This window comes from Takifugu flavidus, chromosome 7, assembly GCF_003711565.1.
Source record: "Takifugu flavidus isolate HTHZ2018 chromosome 7, ASM371156v2, whole genome shotgun sequence".
In the NCBI taxonomy this organism is placed as follows: Eukaryota; Metazoa; Chordata; class Actinopteri; order Tetraodontiformes; family Tetraodontidae; genus Takifugu; species Takifugu flavidus.
The window spans coordinates 2,462,658-2,479,545 of NC_079526.1; the positions used below are offsets into that span (position 1 = coordinate 2,462,658).

At 41.2% G+C, this 16,888-nt stretch overlaps 2 protein-coding genes across 7 annotated transcripts; one reads left to right on the top strand and one right to left on the bottom strand.

The window, feature by feature from the left end:
- Positions 1-2,296: 2,296 nt before the first annotated feature.
- LOC130528593 (kynurenine--oxoglutarate transaminase 3-like) lies at positions 2,297-8,158 on the bottom strand. Of its 5 annotated transcripts, none has more exons than XM_057038151.1 (14): positions 8,064-8,158; positions 7,249-7,318; positions 6,584-6,645; positions 6,149-6,293; positions 4,506-4,655; positions 4,347-4,433; positions 4,151-4,273; positions 3,930-4,050; positions 3,537-3,613; positions 3,369-3,458; positions 3,111-3,297; positions 2,932-3,011; positions 2,580-2,666; positions 2,297-2,476 (listed from the first exon to the last, which is right to left on the bottom strand). In XM_057038151.1, the coding sequence occupies exons 2-14, from the start codon at positions 7,315-7,317 to the stop codon at positions 2,420-2,422; spliced, it is 1,335 nt and encodes a 444-aa protein (XP_056894131.1). In that variant the 5' UTR covers position 7,318; positions 8,064-8,158; the 3' UTR covers positions 2,297-2,419. The 5 variants fall into 5 exon arrangements, 3 of the variants coding, with proteins under 3 accessions (XP_056894131.1, XP_056894132.1, XP_056894133.1); XM_057038152.1 differs by having other exon boundaries at positions 3,111-3,293; positions 3,365-3,458; XM_057038153.1 differs by having other exon boundaries at positions 6,149-6,279; positions 8,064-8,081.
- lrrc8c (leucine rich repeat containing 8 VRAC subunit C) lies at positions 7,741-16,840 on the top strand. Of its 2 annotated transcripts, none has more exons than XM_057038149.1 (4): positions 7,741-8,139; positions 9,933-10,092; positions 12,717-12,859; positions 13,972-16,840. In XM_057038149.1, the coding sequence occupies exons 3-4, from the start codon at positions 12,722-12,724 to the stop codon at positions 16,219-16,221; spliced, it is 2,388 nt and encodes a 795-aa protein (XP_056894129.1). In that variant the 5' UTR covers positions 7,741-8,139; positions 9,933-10,092; positions 12,717-12,721; the 3' UTR covers positions 16,222-16,840. The 2 variants fall into 2 exon arrangements, with proteins under 2 accessions (XP_056894129.1, XP_056894130.1); XM_057038150.1 differs by having other exon boundaries at positions 9,954-10,092.
- Positions 16,841-16,888: the final 48 nt, after the last annotated feature.

The following is a 16,888-nucleotide window of genomic DNA, read 5'->3' on the forward strand; positions in this document are numbered from 1 at the left end:
ATCAAATAACAACATTTAATAAAAAGTTAAAGTTGTACTGGTTTTTGGAAAACACATGTAGACTTTACATGTAGTTATGTTTCTTGTACTTTGCTTCCCCCAAGTGGCCAAATTGGTAAATTACAACCAAATAAATACAAGCGGATCTGAGAATAAAGAATTTTCAAGGTCACACATTAATGCACAGATGGATGTATGTACTGTATCGCCCCCTACTGGAAACAGGAATCACCCATGTGCAGTAACATGAGTTACTCTCTCTCTCTCTATGCTCTCCCTCTGTCACTCAAACCTCATTAAAGTTCAGAGAACCAGGCTGATTAGTGGGTCAACAGCATCTTTTTGGCAATCTTCATGCTAACCAGCTACTATCCTGGTCCTCTTGCCGGTCCCAGCTTTTTACACAAACTCCTGGTGCACCTGCTGATTAAAAGTGCCTCTGGAATTCTATTTCCAGCAGCTGGAGACAAGAGTGGCCTGGTCAGTGAGGCTGCACACGAACAGAAACCAAAACCGTCTTAATGCGATGCGACAACCACCTGCACCTCCACCTCGCTACCCTTCTAAATGACATGGCGGTCTATCGGTTGCTGTCTTTCATCAGGGGCCATGGGAAAAACACCCACCTCATGTCACTTGATGCAGTTTGAAATTCTTCAAAGCTCAGATCGTTATTCCTGATGAATGAAGACACAGATGCTTTCACTTTCCTCCTTCTTGCACCAGTCCAAGAATTTCACCTCTCATGGCACGATACGAATGCCCCCAAATGTCCCTTTTGATCGTGGTCCCAGCTTGGGCTGGACACTCTCCTGGAGTTACAGAGGCTGCTGGCACCGGACTTCAATGGATCCTCGTTAAGGGATCCCATTTAAGAATAGCAATTTGGTCACTAGAGGACTTTGGAACTCTCTTGTATTTTTAATTCAGACCAAACGCCACCTCCGCCAGATGACCAGGGATTGTCTCATGGTCATCTAGAGTTACTGAAGCAGCCTGGGAGCGCAGACTCGTGGGTGAGGGGACAGCCTGGCTGGGTTATGGGTCTGATAATTGAACCCATCCCTGGAGTCCAGCGCTTGGTTGCATAAATTAGCTCTAGAATTATCACAGTAAGTAGAGTGATCAAAGATCCTGTTTGGATTTAATGAGTCGTTTGCAGTTTCCCTTTACTTCCTATGCATGTATGCATGCCTTCACCTTTCAGACAAGCATGTGCTACTGGCACCATCCACCAGGGGGCCTGTGGAGGGCTTTTTGCTGACTCCAACAAGCAAGTGAGGATCCACTTTCCCATCCATCCATCCATCAATTGCAGACAGCAGCAAGGTGGTGAAGTTGGGTATATCTTTAAGAAACGGGCAGCAAGAGGCGTCTCCATTCATGGCACGCTTTACCATTTTAGGCATCCCCTTACATAAGACTCATCTGCACCAGTAAAAAGAGCAGTTAAAAAAAGCACTAAATATGTTGATGGCAGCGATCAAATATGAATAATTTGAAAATATTTTTACATTTAAATTACAAGTTTTTTGAGGTGATGCAGCTCAATTATTAGGTTCTAAAAAAAAAACACTACAACAAATGAATTGTGTTCAATATTCTTTATGTAAATTCGATTATTTCTGCTCTGATTAGTGCGGCCTGGTACATGTGAAAGATTAGCAGCAACATTTGTTTTCATGCATTAGCATTCTTTGCTCTATCAGATATTCCTGTGAAGCACCATAAAAATCAGCCCTAATCATCGCCATCAAATATTTATTGTTACCGTATAGAAGTAATGGATATTTGAAGTCCCATTACGCAGAGATTTGAGACCTTTCTGTTGGAGCGGGACCAAAACTAGTGATTCGAATGAGATTTAATGAGCACGTTTTTGTGCGCAGGGTCTTTAATGCTAGAATGTTAGTTTTTATTTATTTACAATAGGCTAAAAAGCAAAAAAAAAACCACAAATTGTTAGCACCCAAAAAGCCCACAACCTTGCATGTTATCAATGTGCATGAAAAATTCAAAAATATACTAAAAATAAAAAGCCAGAAAGGCACGCATGGACCCATTAATGCACTATTTAACGAGCCCCCGAAGCAACAATAAGAAATACAGGTTTAATAATTAAGAGATCTAGAGCTGCTTTTGCAATGAGGTTTTTTTAATTAGCGATGTTTCACTAAAATAAAATAACAATGGGAAAAAATATGTTTTTAAGAAACAAATTTTAAAAAAACAAAGAAACTTGGAAGGACGAAATGAAGGCGGCTCAAAATGAAAACACAGAACGACTTCAGAAGAGGCACCAATGATTTATTCTCTCCATCCCACAAAGATGCACAAAAACACTTCCTGGTTAAAACAGGGCGCTCGCCGTAGATCTTCTCATAATGAGACGACGCTCCACTGAAAAGGCTGCAGAATCTTAAATCTTCCTCCAGTTTTTCAAGATGTTCTCCGCTGCGTCCAGAGTGCTGTCTTGCTGTTGAGACCCAAAGAAGTGGAGATTCTCACACTCTTTTTACACCACACAAAAGCACCCGACCGCGCCGGGAACATTTTCATCTTAACACTTTCATCTTTACCTTAATGAAGCAAAGCCGAATGTACTTCTCAAACTGCTTCCTGGAGTCTTCACCAACGAATGCCGTGACGGGGATGGCTGCCAGTTTCTACCACACGGAAAAGAGCGCGTAAACACGTAAAACAATAGAGTGGCCGCGGTACGTGTGTGTGTTATCCTGAACATAGATGCAGCTTAAATGTGCAGGTTATACTGGATGTGGGCTGGTTGGTCACATTTGCCAGAATTCTCCCACCCAATTAAAACCGTCACTATTATAAATGCAACTCTTCCAAATACATCGATTCATCAGAATAAATAACAATATATGTTGTCTGAAATCCGTTTTAGAGCCAAACCGCCATGTGAATGACCTTTTCTTTAATCATCCACTTCACAAACTTGTAGTCATATGCCTCATCATCCTCATCGCCCCCGTGGGACAGGTCCACATCTGTAAGGAACACACAAAATGTTGGAATATTACCAGACCATTCTGGGAACACCGTGGAAAACTGGGACATTGCAAATCCCGAGTCATATTAAGACTCACTGAGAGATGAAACATCCACTAGCATGAAGTAGCCTCCCTCTGGGATGACGGGAGTCATTCCCACGTCCTTCAGGATGGCGGCCAAGCGGTCCCTCTTGCCTTCCAGCTCCTCCGGCAGGGAGGAGAAATAGCACTCGGGCTGACCCATCAGATCCAAGTTCTGGAACAAACCTTGGGCCACGGCTTCCTAAACGCTCACAGGTTTTAGACTCAAAGCAGATCGTCGTGGTGAACGAGCCCACGGCGGCGCACACTTGCCTGGATGGGCGTGGGACAGGTGTACAGGGTGTTCTGCATGACGGTCTGAAGGTGCTTGATCAGGTGTTCGGGTCCAATAGACCAGCCAAGCTAGGTGAGCCAACGCACAGCAAACATAACCAGGAGGGAACTGTTGGATATCAGCCGCTACGTCCACGCGCTTCTCACCTTCCAACCGGTGACGCTGAAGGTTTTCCCGGCGCTGCCGATAGTGACCGTTCTGTCCCACATTCCCGGGAGAGTGGCTGAAGGAACGAGAGATCACAATCTGCCTCGACGGGAATCGAGATGTCACCTGAGCAAACTCCGAGGAGGGTCGATCCGTTTCCTAGCTTACAGCTGCCAAGTCACACACTGCTTTGTTTACAAGGTAGTTGAAGTAGCCAGAGGGAACGTGCTAAAGCCCCGCCATGATTACGGTAGTTTAATTTTAGCAACTGGACTGTTGGAGTTTCCTGGAGACTCACGTCTCATCTAGGAGGCTTCATCAGTTCTAAAGGGCTGTCTGGAACTCCAGAATTACAGAACCTTTAAACAACATTAGCATTAACATTAGCATACCGATTTTGACGTGTTGGTGTCCCCTGTAGATGAGCCACTCATAAACCTCGTCACTGAAGCAGAGCGCGTCGTGTTCGATGCAGAGATCCGCGACCATCTGCAGCTCGTCTCGGGTGAAAATCTGCAGGAGGAGGACGGGAATGACTGCAACACCACGTCAGCGGTCCCCCCCCCCATACGTCCACCAGAGGCTGGAGAGACGTCTGCGGCTGTACACTCACCTTTCCGATAGGGTTGTTGGGGGTGTTGATGATTATGGCCTTTGTCTTGGAGTTGAATTTACTGGCGAGCTCATCTGGGTCAAGAACCCAGTCGGCGCTGGTGTTGGAACTTTTTCCAGACTTCTAAAAGTTTTATGAGGGTTCTTAATATCCTCAGGATTTACACTAGTTAGTACAGCATTTGTGAAACACTTACTCGGCGTAGTGGTATTAACACTGGCTTGGCCCCCGCCATCCGTACCATAGGCACATAGCAATCAAAGAAAGGCTCTATGATGATGACCTAGAGGACATTTAATGATGCGGACACTGGTTAAAGCATCTTTTTACTGTCTAAACAGCAGCATTAACCCACCTCGTCCCCTTCCTCCACCAGAGCTTGTATGGTGCTGAAGAGGGAACCGTAACCTCCCACCGTGACCAGGATTTCTTTCAGTGGATCGATCTCCCGTCCATAAATCTTCCCATACACCTGAGAAAGGGCCTTCACCAGATTGGGGTGACCCTTGCAAACCAGGAGAGTTAACTAGTTAGAACACGATGGTGTATTTTTTGGTTTTAGGACATATCGTGGTTAATCAACAGATTCGGGACGTCATTATTTTTAATCATAAACGGAACTCCTGGTCGCTCTTCTACAGTTAATCTGATATAACTACTTAGTTGGTAAGAAATCCTTATTTTTTGGTTGAGGCCAGCCTGGATTTTCTCCATTTGGACTAGAAACTTTATAAAACCTTAAATGAGTCAGTAAAAAGCCTTCAAGTAAGGCTGCAGTGGTTGTGCCACCTGGCTAAAGACAGCAACATGTACTATTGCAGCGTACATTAGTTCTCCTTTAATGAGGGATATTTTTTAAAGCTCCCTTTAGCCGTCAAGCAAACTGCATTTTTTTGTACTTCCTGGGTTCACTCTCTACCCTACCCATCTATTTGGAGTCTTAGGATTTGGACTTGTTAGGTCGTGAGTGTATCTACAGCAGGGGTCACCGGCACAGTGCCCGTGGGCACCAAGTCGCCCGCAATGACCACATGAGTCGCCCGCAAGCCTGTTCTAAAAATAGCAAAACTCGCAAGTGAGGTGAGTCGGAGAAATGTTTTTCTACCGCTATTTTTTTTAAAATCACACCTGCATTTACATAGATTTTAAAATGACAATGTCTTAAAAATAAATAAAAATATGAATAAAGTGAAGGTGAACTCTGGCCTAGTTCAAAGATCAGGTTGTGCACATGAAAGAACCTTTGCGCTTGTGGAGAATTAACTAGCAGGCAGTGAAGTGCAATTTTCGACCCCAAAAACACGGCAAAAAGAAGACATCATTTTCAGAGTGAATGGGAGGAAGAGTCATTTTTTACTACTGTGAAAGGAAGGTGTGTGTGTGTTGCATCTGTGGGGCGACTGTGATGACGGCGAAGCAGCACAATGTGGAGCGACGCTTCACTACGCGTCATGAAAGCTACAATGCTAATGCTAACTACCCACCAGGAAGCATTCTACAGTCAGAGAAGGCCCAGGAGCTAAAATGTGTGTTTATAAAATGGAACAGATTTGGAGCAGAATTGTAGTAGATTTGTTCAGTTAAGATTTATTAAAATGAAAGTTATTTTTTTTAAATGTTTAGTTTCTTATGGTTGAAAGGGTCAGGTGAAAACTCGACATTTTCTTTTCTGATCAAATGTAGAAGTGATCATCTAAACAATTGCTGAGATTAATAATAATAAAGTGTTGAATATTGATCTTTTCTGTTACCCACTCTAAGTTATTGATACACACCCATGACGTAGCTCTTGGTTTCAAAAAGGTCGGTGACCCCTGGTCTACATGTTTAAGGAATCAGGTGACCACAGAGGTCTGACGCTTACAGATGCATTTACAGTTGGTAAAATGTCAATTTTCTATCATTCCACTTGTCTACGAAGGCTGCTAGATTTTTAAGTAACCCACTGATCTAAAGGACGACCACAGGAAGGGAAATAAGATATTTTAGGAGTCTTACAAATCCTCGGGTGTACTGGTTGAGCTTGTCCACCGATGCAGCCTTCGCTAGCGCCTCCTTGACATACGAAGGTGGAGGGATGTCAGGGTAGCCTTGGCCGAGGTTCACGACCGATGGGTCTGCTGCCAGCGCTGTAAAAGAGACCCTAAATTGAAAGAGCGTCAAAACAAAGTGGAAAAAACTGTTTTAGCAACACTGGCGATATTTCCTTGTTTGGCAAATATGTTGTGAAAGTAGGTTTGATCCACTCACAGCAAATGTTAAGAACAAGAATATCAGGTTTTCAAAACATACAAACGTCTTAATTGTTATAATGTTAATGGGAAAAGAAGAACAGTCAGCTCACTGCATCGAGTTCAGAGGAAAAGTCCAGCAGCGTGTGTGCTGGCGCTCCTCTGGCCACCTTGATTATTAGCTTATTATTAGCTTACTTACCAAACATTCTTGTCCAGGCCCTCGATTCTTCTTGTGTTTCTGTGTTGAGACGTCATTGTACGCTGGAAACAAAAACCCAGGATGGGTCACTCCTGTGTTATTGTGTCTGACTAGAACTGGCAGCTGAAACAGCTTCACCTCTGGACGAGGCCAATAATAGTTTTGGAACTGTTCACTCTACACTGTAGTGAACATTTTAAATCAGCCATAAAACTTTTACGACAATAGCTGTAAATCAACATAAGCATTGGCCAATTTAGGATTTTCAATTTCTCTATATCAACTATTAGTAATGCCTATACTTTTATTCTCACACTATTTTAAATAGAATGAAGTATTGATATATTACAGATGCTTATTTTTTAGTTTTCTAATATAATGCCATCCAGTTTTATCAGTACACTCACCTTACAATAACCTATTTATAATAAGTTAAATTAAAAAATATATATTTAGTGAAACGAGACTGAGTAAAACAGAACCACAACCACATAATAACCTATAAAGACATACATTTACAGCAACGTGCTCAAACATTTTTGTGGACTTTTAAACCGCACAAAACAAATACAGGATTATGCAATAACCACTGGATTCAAGTTAAGATTAGCGCACAACAGCATATTATAGAGCAGCCACATTTAGGAATAATTAAGTGGACTCACCTTTCTGCAGTTTATACTCACTGAATGCCGAATTACTTTGAGGCCGTTCACTACTCGCACGATGCTCATACTGCAGAGAGAGAGAGACACGTGTTCCTCATGATCGATGTTTACCTCTGTCTTGTTATTTTCACATTTGGCATTGGTCCGAATAATCGGAACTGACTAAAATAAGTCAGTTATGATATGTAATATAAATGATATCAAGTACAAAACTAGTAACCTTAATCATTTTAAATTATGACTACTTTACTTGCCTTGCCAAACAATGATTTTTAATTGTTTATAAAGTGGATTGATTGGTAATGACCTCTTTCTTTGACCAAGAGTGTGAATTGTATGAGCATGCAAATCAAAACAACGGTTTGGGGCTGTTTAATTGTCCCCGATGATAAATAATTAAAAGTGTTAATTATACTGTATATTGCAGGATATTCTCCTTTAAGCGCTATGCACAATGTCAACGGTAGATGGCGCCATTGTAATACACCACAGACCGTTTATTCCCTATAATTGACCTTGCTCGCTAATATGATGAATTTTGTCGCAGAAAGTTTCTATGTTAATGCCTGTAAGCGACTATCATTTCATCATCTTTATTGTACGCTATGTAACGTCCACACTGTTAGTGTAGATAGTTGGGCGATTATTATAAATGACATGTGCATTACGTGGTCCCGTTTTAGCTAGCTTGGCCTGGAGTGACAACACTGGATAGAGCTGCAGCATGATATATTCACATGAGCTATTGGTTCTTTTTTTTCTACATAAGGACACGTAACGCTGGACGTAAAGATGCCAAAAAGTCAACTTACGTTCAGAGAAAATAAACAACCACGACCAAAATCTTACAGGCATTTCGGGTGAGCCATAACAAGGGGCGGTGCTACGGTGAGTGATTTCATTGTTGTCGGAATTTTTCAACTCTATACTTTTTTCTTACGCTAAACTGTATATGTTGTTTGTGCATCATTTTCATTCTCAATCACAACATTTTTTTAGACAAAGTACAATCACATAACCTGAAAAGAGAATTGGTTTCAATATTCACCTGTTGAGTTTGTTTTGTTTTTATTTTTAAATCGGTGATCTGACAAACATCTGGGGTAAAACAACGTGAACGTAAACGTAGCTCAGCAGCTCATAGCGCCTGGCTTTAAAATGTAATTTACAGAAACAAGACCAAGTCAGCAGTTGATATGGTTTGATCACTAAATGCACAAGAGAAATCATATCTGTAAGAAATTCTGAGGATAATTAACCAAAAATGTTTTGAATGATAGGATTTTACTTGGGGCCTCTGCTCAAGTAACCACTGTCAGATTTGGCTCCCTTCTGGAATATTCATAATTTAAACACTCTATACTATACTACAGATGACTAGAGACTGAAGAAGGGATCAAAATCACAGTGGGAATGAACGACCATATAGAAACCACGAGAGTAACATAGACTCATTTTCAGGATTCTTAATGGAAAGTGGATATCAAAGTTGGCTGCTGTGTCCTCACTTTTAACCAGGACCTATTTCATTAAGGGGGAGGAAGAAATCAGAATTGGAAGTTTTTTTTCTGGGTATCAAGAGAATATTAGGAGTGTGGATTTCATGTACAGATACTGTGGAATTAACAAAAATCAGTATCTCCCCACCACCAAAAAAAAATAAAAAAAAATCCAATGTGTGGATTAATAAAATAAATACCAAACTCATAAATATTTAGTGCATTATAGGAGTAAAATGGAAGTGTTTTTCTGATCGTACCCCCCCTCCCCAACACACACACACACACAGAATAACACACACTTAAAAAATTAAATACCCTGTAATGCTGCTACACTCCATAATTACATGATTGTGTGTTAATATTCCAGTTTTTCTGAATGCTATTATCCTTCTGGTAATAGTCCATTTGATATCACTGTAGTTTTTCTTTCCTTACAGAAACACAGGATGATTTTTTTGTCCCTCACTAACCCTTCCTTCCTTTCTGATTCAGCCTCCTGCCTTATAAAGTACCTTCACCTCGCTCCCTCAGAAGAATGTCTTGTAATAAAACGTTACTGTTATTGTCGACTGAGTTCCTGTGGAGAGCTGTGTGACCATTGTTTTTAAATAGCAGAGGTGTTTAGTTTAGTTCTGTCTCTTATGATAAGCCTACAAGATGCCATCCATAGTGGGAAGTGTCCAGGTACTGTAGTCAAATGTCACTTAGGAAGAATCCTTAAATGTTAAATTAGTGGTTGTTTATTGTGTCAGCTGGTGACACCTTCTAAACAGCGAGCATGTGCTCATGATAGGATAAGAAGCCTCTTTTTTTGTGTGTAAAGGAGATTCTTGTGGCAAGGTTGAACCACCGTCGTGGCCAATCAAACCAAACCCCAAAACATTTTCACTTAAAATAAAGTGGTTAAACTAAAGGAGAGAATGAATGTCTCTGGCCAGCCTCCACAGAGTTTGACAGTTCCCCGTTGAAATGCTGGAAAGATCATGGAAGATTCAAACTTCCAAGATCAAAACCTCAACAATTAAAACTATTAAAATTTTAAAATGGGCGGGGCTGGGGGAGGAGCCACTGACCATGGGCAAATCCGCTGTCATTTACACTACTTGACAAAACACAGTAGGTTGTTTATTGAGTGAAAACAAGGGAGTAAATATTATTTTCTGGCGCTTTGTTCTGAAGTCCCCGCCCCGTTGATGACAGACGGACGGCAGGACGCTGCAGAGAGCGGACAGGAGGACAGCTTCGGACTGGGCACGGAGACAGGCGGACTGGGCGCACCATGATCTGAGGGAATGAGAGATCTCCTCCTTTCGATCCGGCATTTGCTCTAACTCATCAGGTAATCCACAAGCACGCTTATCGGGACTGAACACAGTCTCACCAACTAGTTTAGAGTTATCTGAAAGGTTGGAGGAGAAGGGTGATGTCAGTAAAAGCCTTTAACTTCATCAGAGCATGCCCTCGGTCGTAAGTTAACTTCTAACCGAATGATTCACTGTTGATGCGTGTTGATGGTTTACAAATAGTGGCAGTGGAATCGGACTTTTTATCAGCCTCCGTTTTAAAACCAAGACAAGCTGCCTTCCTTAGAGCTTTTGTGTGTGTGTGTGTGTGTGTGTGTGTGCTTGGGTGTGTGTGTGTGTGTGTGCTTGGGTGTGTTCTGGGATTGTCTGGGATTCAGACAAATTTCCTGTCAGGAAGGGACAGGGATATGGCCTGGTCAGCTTAAATCAAAGGCTGACTCATCCAGTGGAAAGACAGGATTTTTCCTAATAAAATAAGAGTCTTGGAATCTTAAAGCAACCCACCACATCCGCTTCCCCAGGCTGTGTATTTGAAACTCTGCACTTGTATTTACATATTTTTAAAACATCGGTTTGTGCAACTTGATGGGAACTGTTTAGGATCCTGTCGGTAATGTTTGCTGGACTTTGCCGCTCATCAATGGACACATACACTATTTCCATCCCACTCACACCTATATGGACCCATATAGGCACAGGGACACAATAGGAAAGTCTGTATAGAAAGGCTAAAAGACAGAACCAAAGCCTGAAGGCTTTCAGGACACCGTACAAGTGCTTTAGGTTCTGTTTTGTGTTCTTATGCTGTGCTGAAATGTGGAGAAAATTATTTTAAATTTAAGAACACTTACACACAAACCATAGATCAATATTCTAATCATCATCATCATTTTGTTGTAAATGAATGTCAGTTAGAGAAGTGATTTAATAATAATGACACAGTAATAGCACAAACAATGAATAAGTGAGGAATTAAACACTTAAGTTAGTTTGAATGACTGATGCAAATTCAACATTGATCACCGCTCATTCTTTTCAGTGAATTATTTTCTTTAATGTGGATCAACTAACTTTGCTAATCAGCCTGATTTACTAAATATTGATGAGTATTTCTCCAAACAAGAAGCAACCACCACTGGCATGGGTAGCTAGAGAAAAGTGAGAAACATGCCACAATCCCTTGGCAGACTGAAGTTATGCTCCATAAAGTTCTGCCTGTCCACATTTCTACTCTCAATTCCTCCTGTTGTTATAACACTAAGAACCAATACAAGGTGTTATGTCTAGAAAAACTAAAGTGAGACCGTCCAAAGGCTTTCGGTGTTATATTTATCAATACAACACTGCTAAAGTCAAGAATATTGAAATAAAGTGTATGTATATATTATCACTATGTTTTATAGATCTGATGATGATAACTGTACATTATGTTCTGACTTATCTGTCAGTATTCATTATACATTCCTGGATTTTTTTATACGCACATTTTTGCCTTTGGATACATTTTTTCCAGTTTTATCATTCTAAATACTGTATATCTAAGAGCAAGCTGTAAAAACTCACGGATTCTTTCCCTCAGCCTTTATATTTTCCTTTCTACTGCAGATATTCTAATGTCAGACAGTTATTGGAAATAGGACACTTGGAACTTTAGAAAGCAGCTGACAAGGTGACCCCAGGGAGAGCAGTGTTGGAGCAACCTCACATTTCAGTGGGAAACTTTACTAAATGCTAATTTATTCCCTACTGTTCTTTACAGGCAACAAGGACAGCACAGATAGCAATGAGCTTCATAGTAAAATTCATAGTAATTAGAGGAAAAAAGTGACAGACAAAATGTTTTTATAGTTCATTGACAAACCACATTGGGAAATGTAAAAAGAAACAACAAAAGTTTTTTTTTGGGGGGGAAAATCTGAGGTTTGTGTCTCATGTCTGCATCTTCATAGCTTCAAGATGCTGTTGTCTGCTGCGTGTACCTTCACTATAGTGAAGAATGGCTTCAGACCTCGGTGCTGGACCTCTGTCACTCAGTGATGAGGCTCTGGCAGCTGCGTGGAAGGTGTCAGGACTGTTTCCAGCACACTCGAACATTTGTCCAGGGTGATCTGCTCACGTGCAGACAGCTTTCAATTGAATGGGCTCTTGTGATCAAATCTCAAATGCCTCTTTGGTGTGTTTTGGGTGTTTTGTGATCCTTTTGAACAAATGATCATCACGCACTTCGAGTGTGTCAGAGGAATTGAAGTTAAAAGTATATAGAGGTGTTTATTTTAACAGACTTCTATATATAATGTGTCTTAAACTCATTTATAAGGAGAGAGACGTTTCAGATTAAAGCTGATTTGTTGAAATAATGTTAAAGTCATCCTGTTCTACTTTGAAAACGTACTGTTTTTTTTTATTTATTGCTGGTAGTAGTGGGAAACATTCCTGATCCACAGAAATGTGTTTTACTCAGGAACAGGAACAAATGTAACATTTTATCCAAAACCTGTCGCACTTTTTTGAGCTGCTGAATTTTCAAGAGACGTGGTGGTAGTCATAAATAAGACCTACATGTATGCCAATTGCTTTGTCTCTGCTGGTTTTCTTCACCGCTCTGAGTATTATATGTTCTGAAAGTGACGTGACATCATTTTCCGTTGTTTTGCAACAGGCAGCATGATTCCTGTGATGGAATTTCGACAATTCTCTGAACAACAGCCAGCGTTCAGAGTTCTGAAGCCATGGTGGGATGTGTTTACTGACTATCTGTCTGTGATCATGCTTATGATTGGTGTCTTTGGATGCACGCTTCAGGTTAGTAACAATGTCTCAGCATCACATGTCTATATAAGGGAACAGACTGTGACCTCTTTTATAAGGTCGTGCAGCAATTCCTGTCTCTTGTTTTTCCAAATGTGACCGTCTTTGAAAATGCAAATGGAGAAGAACTCTGAAGTCTTCTCTTTAAAAGCTAATGTAGTTTCCAAAAGCAAGGCAGTTCTCTAATGCAGCACTATGGCCCTTCCTTCTTTTTTGGCACCAACTCAAAGCCTCATTTACCCCATTTTACGACGTGAACTGTGTGCAGCAAAGGAAGCATTCAGCCCGTCAGCTAACCAGTGGAAATATTTCCCCACCTAAACTCTCTTCATAAACATGAGACAATGACCCCCTTTGGTTCAACTTAGAGTTGAGCTTCTCTCTGCATGTGAAATAAGATATTTTAGGCCCCTTCTTTACCCTGTAGTGTAAATCCTGAAAATAGCGCCAAATTATTTACAGAACCTAATAGCAAGATGTGAATAAAGTTGTGAACTTTTTGCCACACTGCCATCAAGTGTGTAGGCTAATCTTAAACTGAGGTCATTAATTATACCTTCTCATCAGTAATGCAGTATGCACTTACTGTGGGGTCATATTGGAGCATGCAGGCGTGCAAACGGATGCTACCACTTGTGTTTTGATGCTCAGCAATTGGTTTGTGCTGGGAGAGAGAAGGGGGTCGTCTAGAGGGGTGGGTATAACCCTGCTGGATCAAAGGTCCCATGGGACTGGGTTCTTGACTCCTGCTCTGCACAATAACTAAAAATCAGGCTGTCTAGGGAGTCTTCAAATTTGTAAATCAAATCAATTTAGCAGTAACATCTTGTTTGTTCTTGGTATTTTTAAAAGGTCTGGCAACTCTAAGCAAGAGTCATTTGATGTAGTTTAAATATTTATCCTTCTGGACACTCTACAGAGATTACAAGGTGAACGTTTTAAGCCTGCATTAAATGATGAACTGTTGTTGATGGCAAGATATTTAAGTAGTTGCAGGGTTTACAAATACTTTGTTATTATTATTGTTGTTATTATTAATCATCCTTGTCTGGAATGGTAGGAATGGCTGTTTGATCTAATTATATTGTTTTGCTTTGTTTTTGTAGGTAATGCAAGATAAAATCATCTGCCTTCCTCAGAGAGTAGCGCCGGCAGCAAACAAAAGCGACCTGGAAGTGGCATTGTTTCCAGAGCCTCAGTCCAATGTTCCAGTGGGCACAAAAGAATTGACTGGCTTGAAAACGGATCTGGATCTCCAGCAGTACAGCTTCATCAATCAGATGTGTTATGAGAAGGCTATCCATCCATATGCAAAGTACTTCCCGTACTTGGTTCTGATACATACGCTCATCTTCATGGTGTGCAGCAACTTTTGGTTCAAATTCCCTGGCTCCAGCTCGAAAATAGAGCATTTTATCTCAATGCTCGGTAAGTGTTTCGACTCTCCGTGGACCACTCGAGCCTTGTCGGAGGTGTCCGGAGAAAATCCCGAAGAAAAAGTCCCAAAGAAGAGCACCACCGCTAGGTCCAATGTCGTCATGTCTCCCGAGGAAGAAACTTTGGAGAACACACAGTCGCTACGATCAATCCCAGAAAAAATCCTTGTCGTTGACAAACCGTCTGCAAGCGTGCTGGACAAAAAAGAAGGCGAGCAAGCTAAAGCCCTATTCGAAAAGGTAAAGAAGTTCCGTCTGCATGTTGAGGAAGGAGACATTCTTTACCTCATGTATGTTCGGCAGACGGTGTTTAAGGTGTTTAAATTCCTTCTCATTATTGGCTATAACAGCTCGTTTGTGAATAAAGTTCAGAACAGTGTGCAATGCAAAGTTGATATCCAGGACATGACAGGCTATAACGACTTTGAATGTAATCACACGATGGCTCATCTGTTTTCTAAACTGTCGTACTGCTACTTGTGTTTGGTGGCGGTCTATGGATTAACCAGTCTTTACACCTCTTACTGGCTGTTTTACCGCTCCCTCAAGGAATATTCTTTTGAGTACGTGCGCCAGGAAACAGGCATCAACGATATCCCCGATGTCAAGAATGACTTTGCCTTCATGCTGCACATGATTGATCAGTACGACCCGTTGTATTCTAAACGATTTGCGGTTTTTCTCTCAGAAGTAAGCGAGAACAAACTGAAGCAGCTCAATCTCAATCACGAGTGGACTGCAGAGAAGCTCCGACAAAAGCTCCAGACTAACACCAACAACAGACTTGAACTTCAGCTGTTCATGCTTCCCGGGTTGCCAGACACTGTGTTTGAGCTGACGGAACTGCAGTCTCTCAAACTAGAGATCATCAACAATGTTACCATCCCTGCCTCGATCTCTCAGCTTGAGAATCTTCAGGAGTTGTCGCTTTGCCAGTGCTCTTTGAAGCTACACACCACAGCCGTCTCCTTCCTTAAAGAGAACCTCAAAGTGCTGAGGGTGAAGTTTGATGATAACAGGGAACTTCCAAACTGGTTGTATGGGTTGCGGAACTTGGAGGAGCTGTATCTTACGGGATCCCTCAGCCCAGATGCCTCCAAAAATATTGTTTTTGAGTCACTGCGGGAGATGAAGTGTTTGAAAACCCTCTGCCTTAAAAGTAATTTGACCAAGATCCCCCAGTCTATTGTGGATGTATCCAGCCATCTGCAGCGACTGTACCTGCGTAATGATGGCACCAAGCTAGTCATGCTCAACAACCTGAAGAAGATGTCCAATCTGATTGAGCTAGAGTTGCTGCGGTGCGATCTGGAGCGCATCCCACACGCAATCTTCAGCCTCTCCAATCTGCAAGAGCTTGACCTGAAAGAGAATAACCTTCGCTCGATAGAGGAGATCATCAGCTTCCAGCATCTTCGAAAACTTACCTGTCTCAAATTGTGGTACAACAGCATCATGTATATCCCCGAGCACATCAAGAAGCTGGGTAGCCTAGAGCGCCTTTACTTCAGCCACAATAAGATTGAAATATTGCCTTCGCATTTGTTCCTGTGCAACAAACTGCGCTACCTAGACCTCTCCAACAATGACATCCGATTCATCCCTCCAGAAATTGGAGTCCTTCAGAGTCTGCAGTACTTCTCCGTCACATGTAATAAAATTGAAAATCTACCCGACGAGCTCTTCTTTTGCAAGAAGCTCAAGACGCTAAAACTTGGTAAAAACTCACTGTCCATACTGTCACCAAAGATTTCCTATCTTGCACAGTTGTCATGTTTGGAACTAAGAGGAAACCACTTTGAGGTCCTCCCCCAGGAGCTCGGTTGTTGTCGTGCTTTGAAGCGCAGTGGCCTTATAGTGGAAGAAACACTGTTTGAAACGCTGCCGTCAGACATCAGAAACCAAATGAAGGTTGAGTAAAAGGCCTTGTTGTTGGCAGAATGTTGCCTTTTTGTTCTGCAAAACCAATTAAGAAAGAAATGTTTCATTTGAATGAACTTATAACTACATGCTATTCCAATACTGTACACTTTAAATGTAGCACTGAGCATTAGTCCTTTGATGAAGGCCAAAAGTGCATATTGAAGTATTATCACCAAATGTGTGACATATCAGGGATGCGCCATCAGTTTTGTTGTATTAACGGTTTGTAACAGATATTATACAATGACAAATTCACTTTCTAGGTGATAAAAATACTATCTGTCTCCTATGTGAAAATGCATACTTATAAGCAAAAAACTGAAGGCTACTGAATATGAAAAACCTCATGTTTAGGCCAGTAGTATTATATATGCGATACTACAGGTTATACATGTTTATTTGTTGTCTTTTATACGTGTTTGTATTATCTTCCTGATACAGTTACATAAATGTAATTGCACAAAACAAGTGATGAACTTTCTCGATATCAATATTTGTAGGTATAAATATATATTTTCAAGTGTATAAAACGTGTTTGGCTTTATAAATGTATACCAAAAGACATTTTTTGAAAATCACATTAAGGAGACCAAATAAAGAGTGATGTGGTATTAAGGCAGAGCTTATGTTTTTATCAAAATACTCTGAGCCTAACTTTATTTGA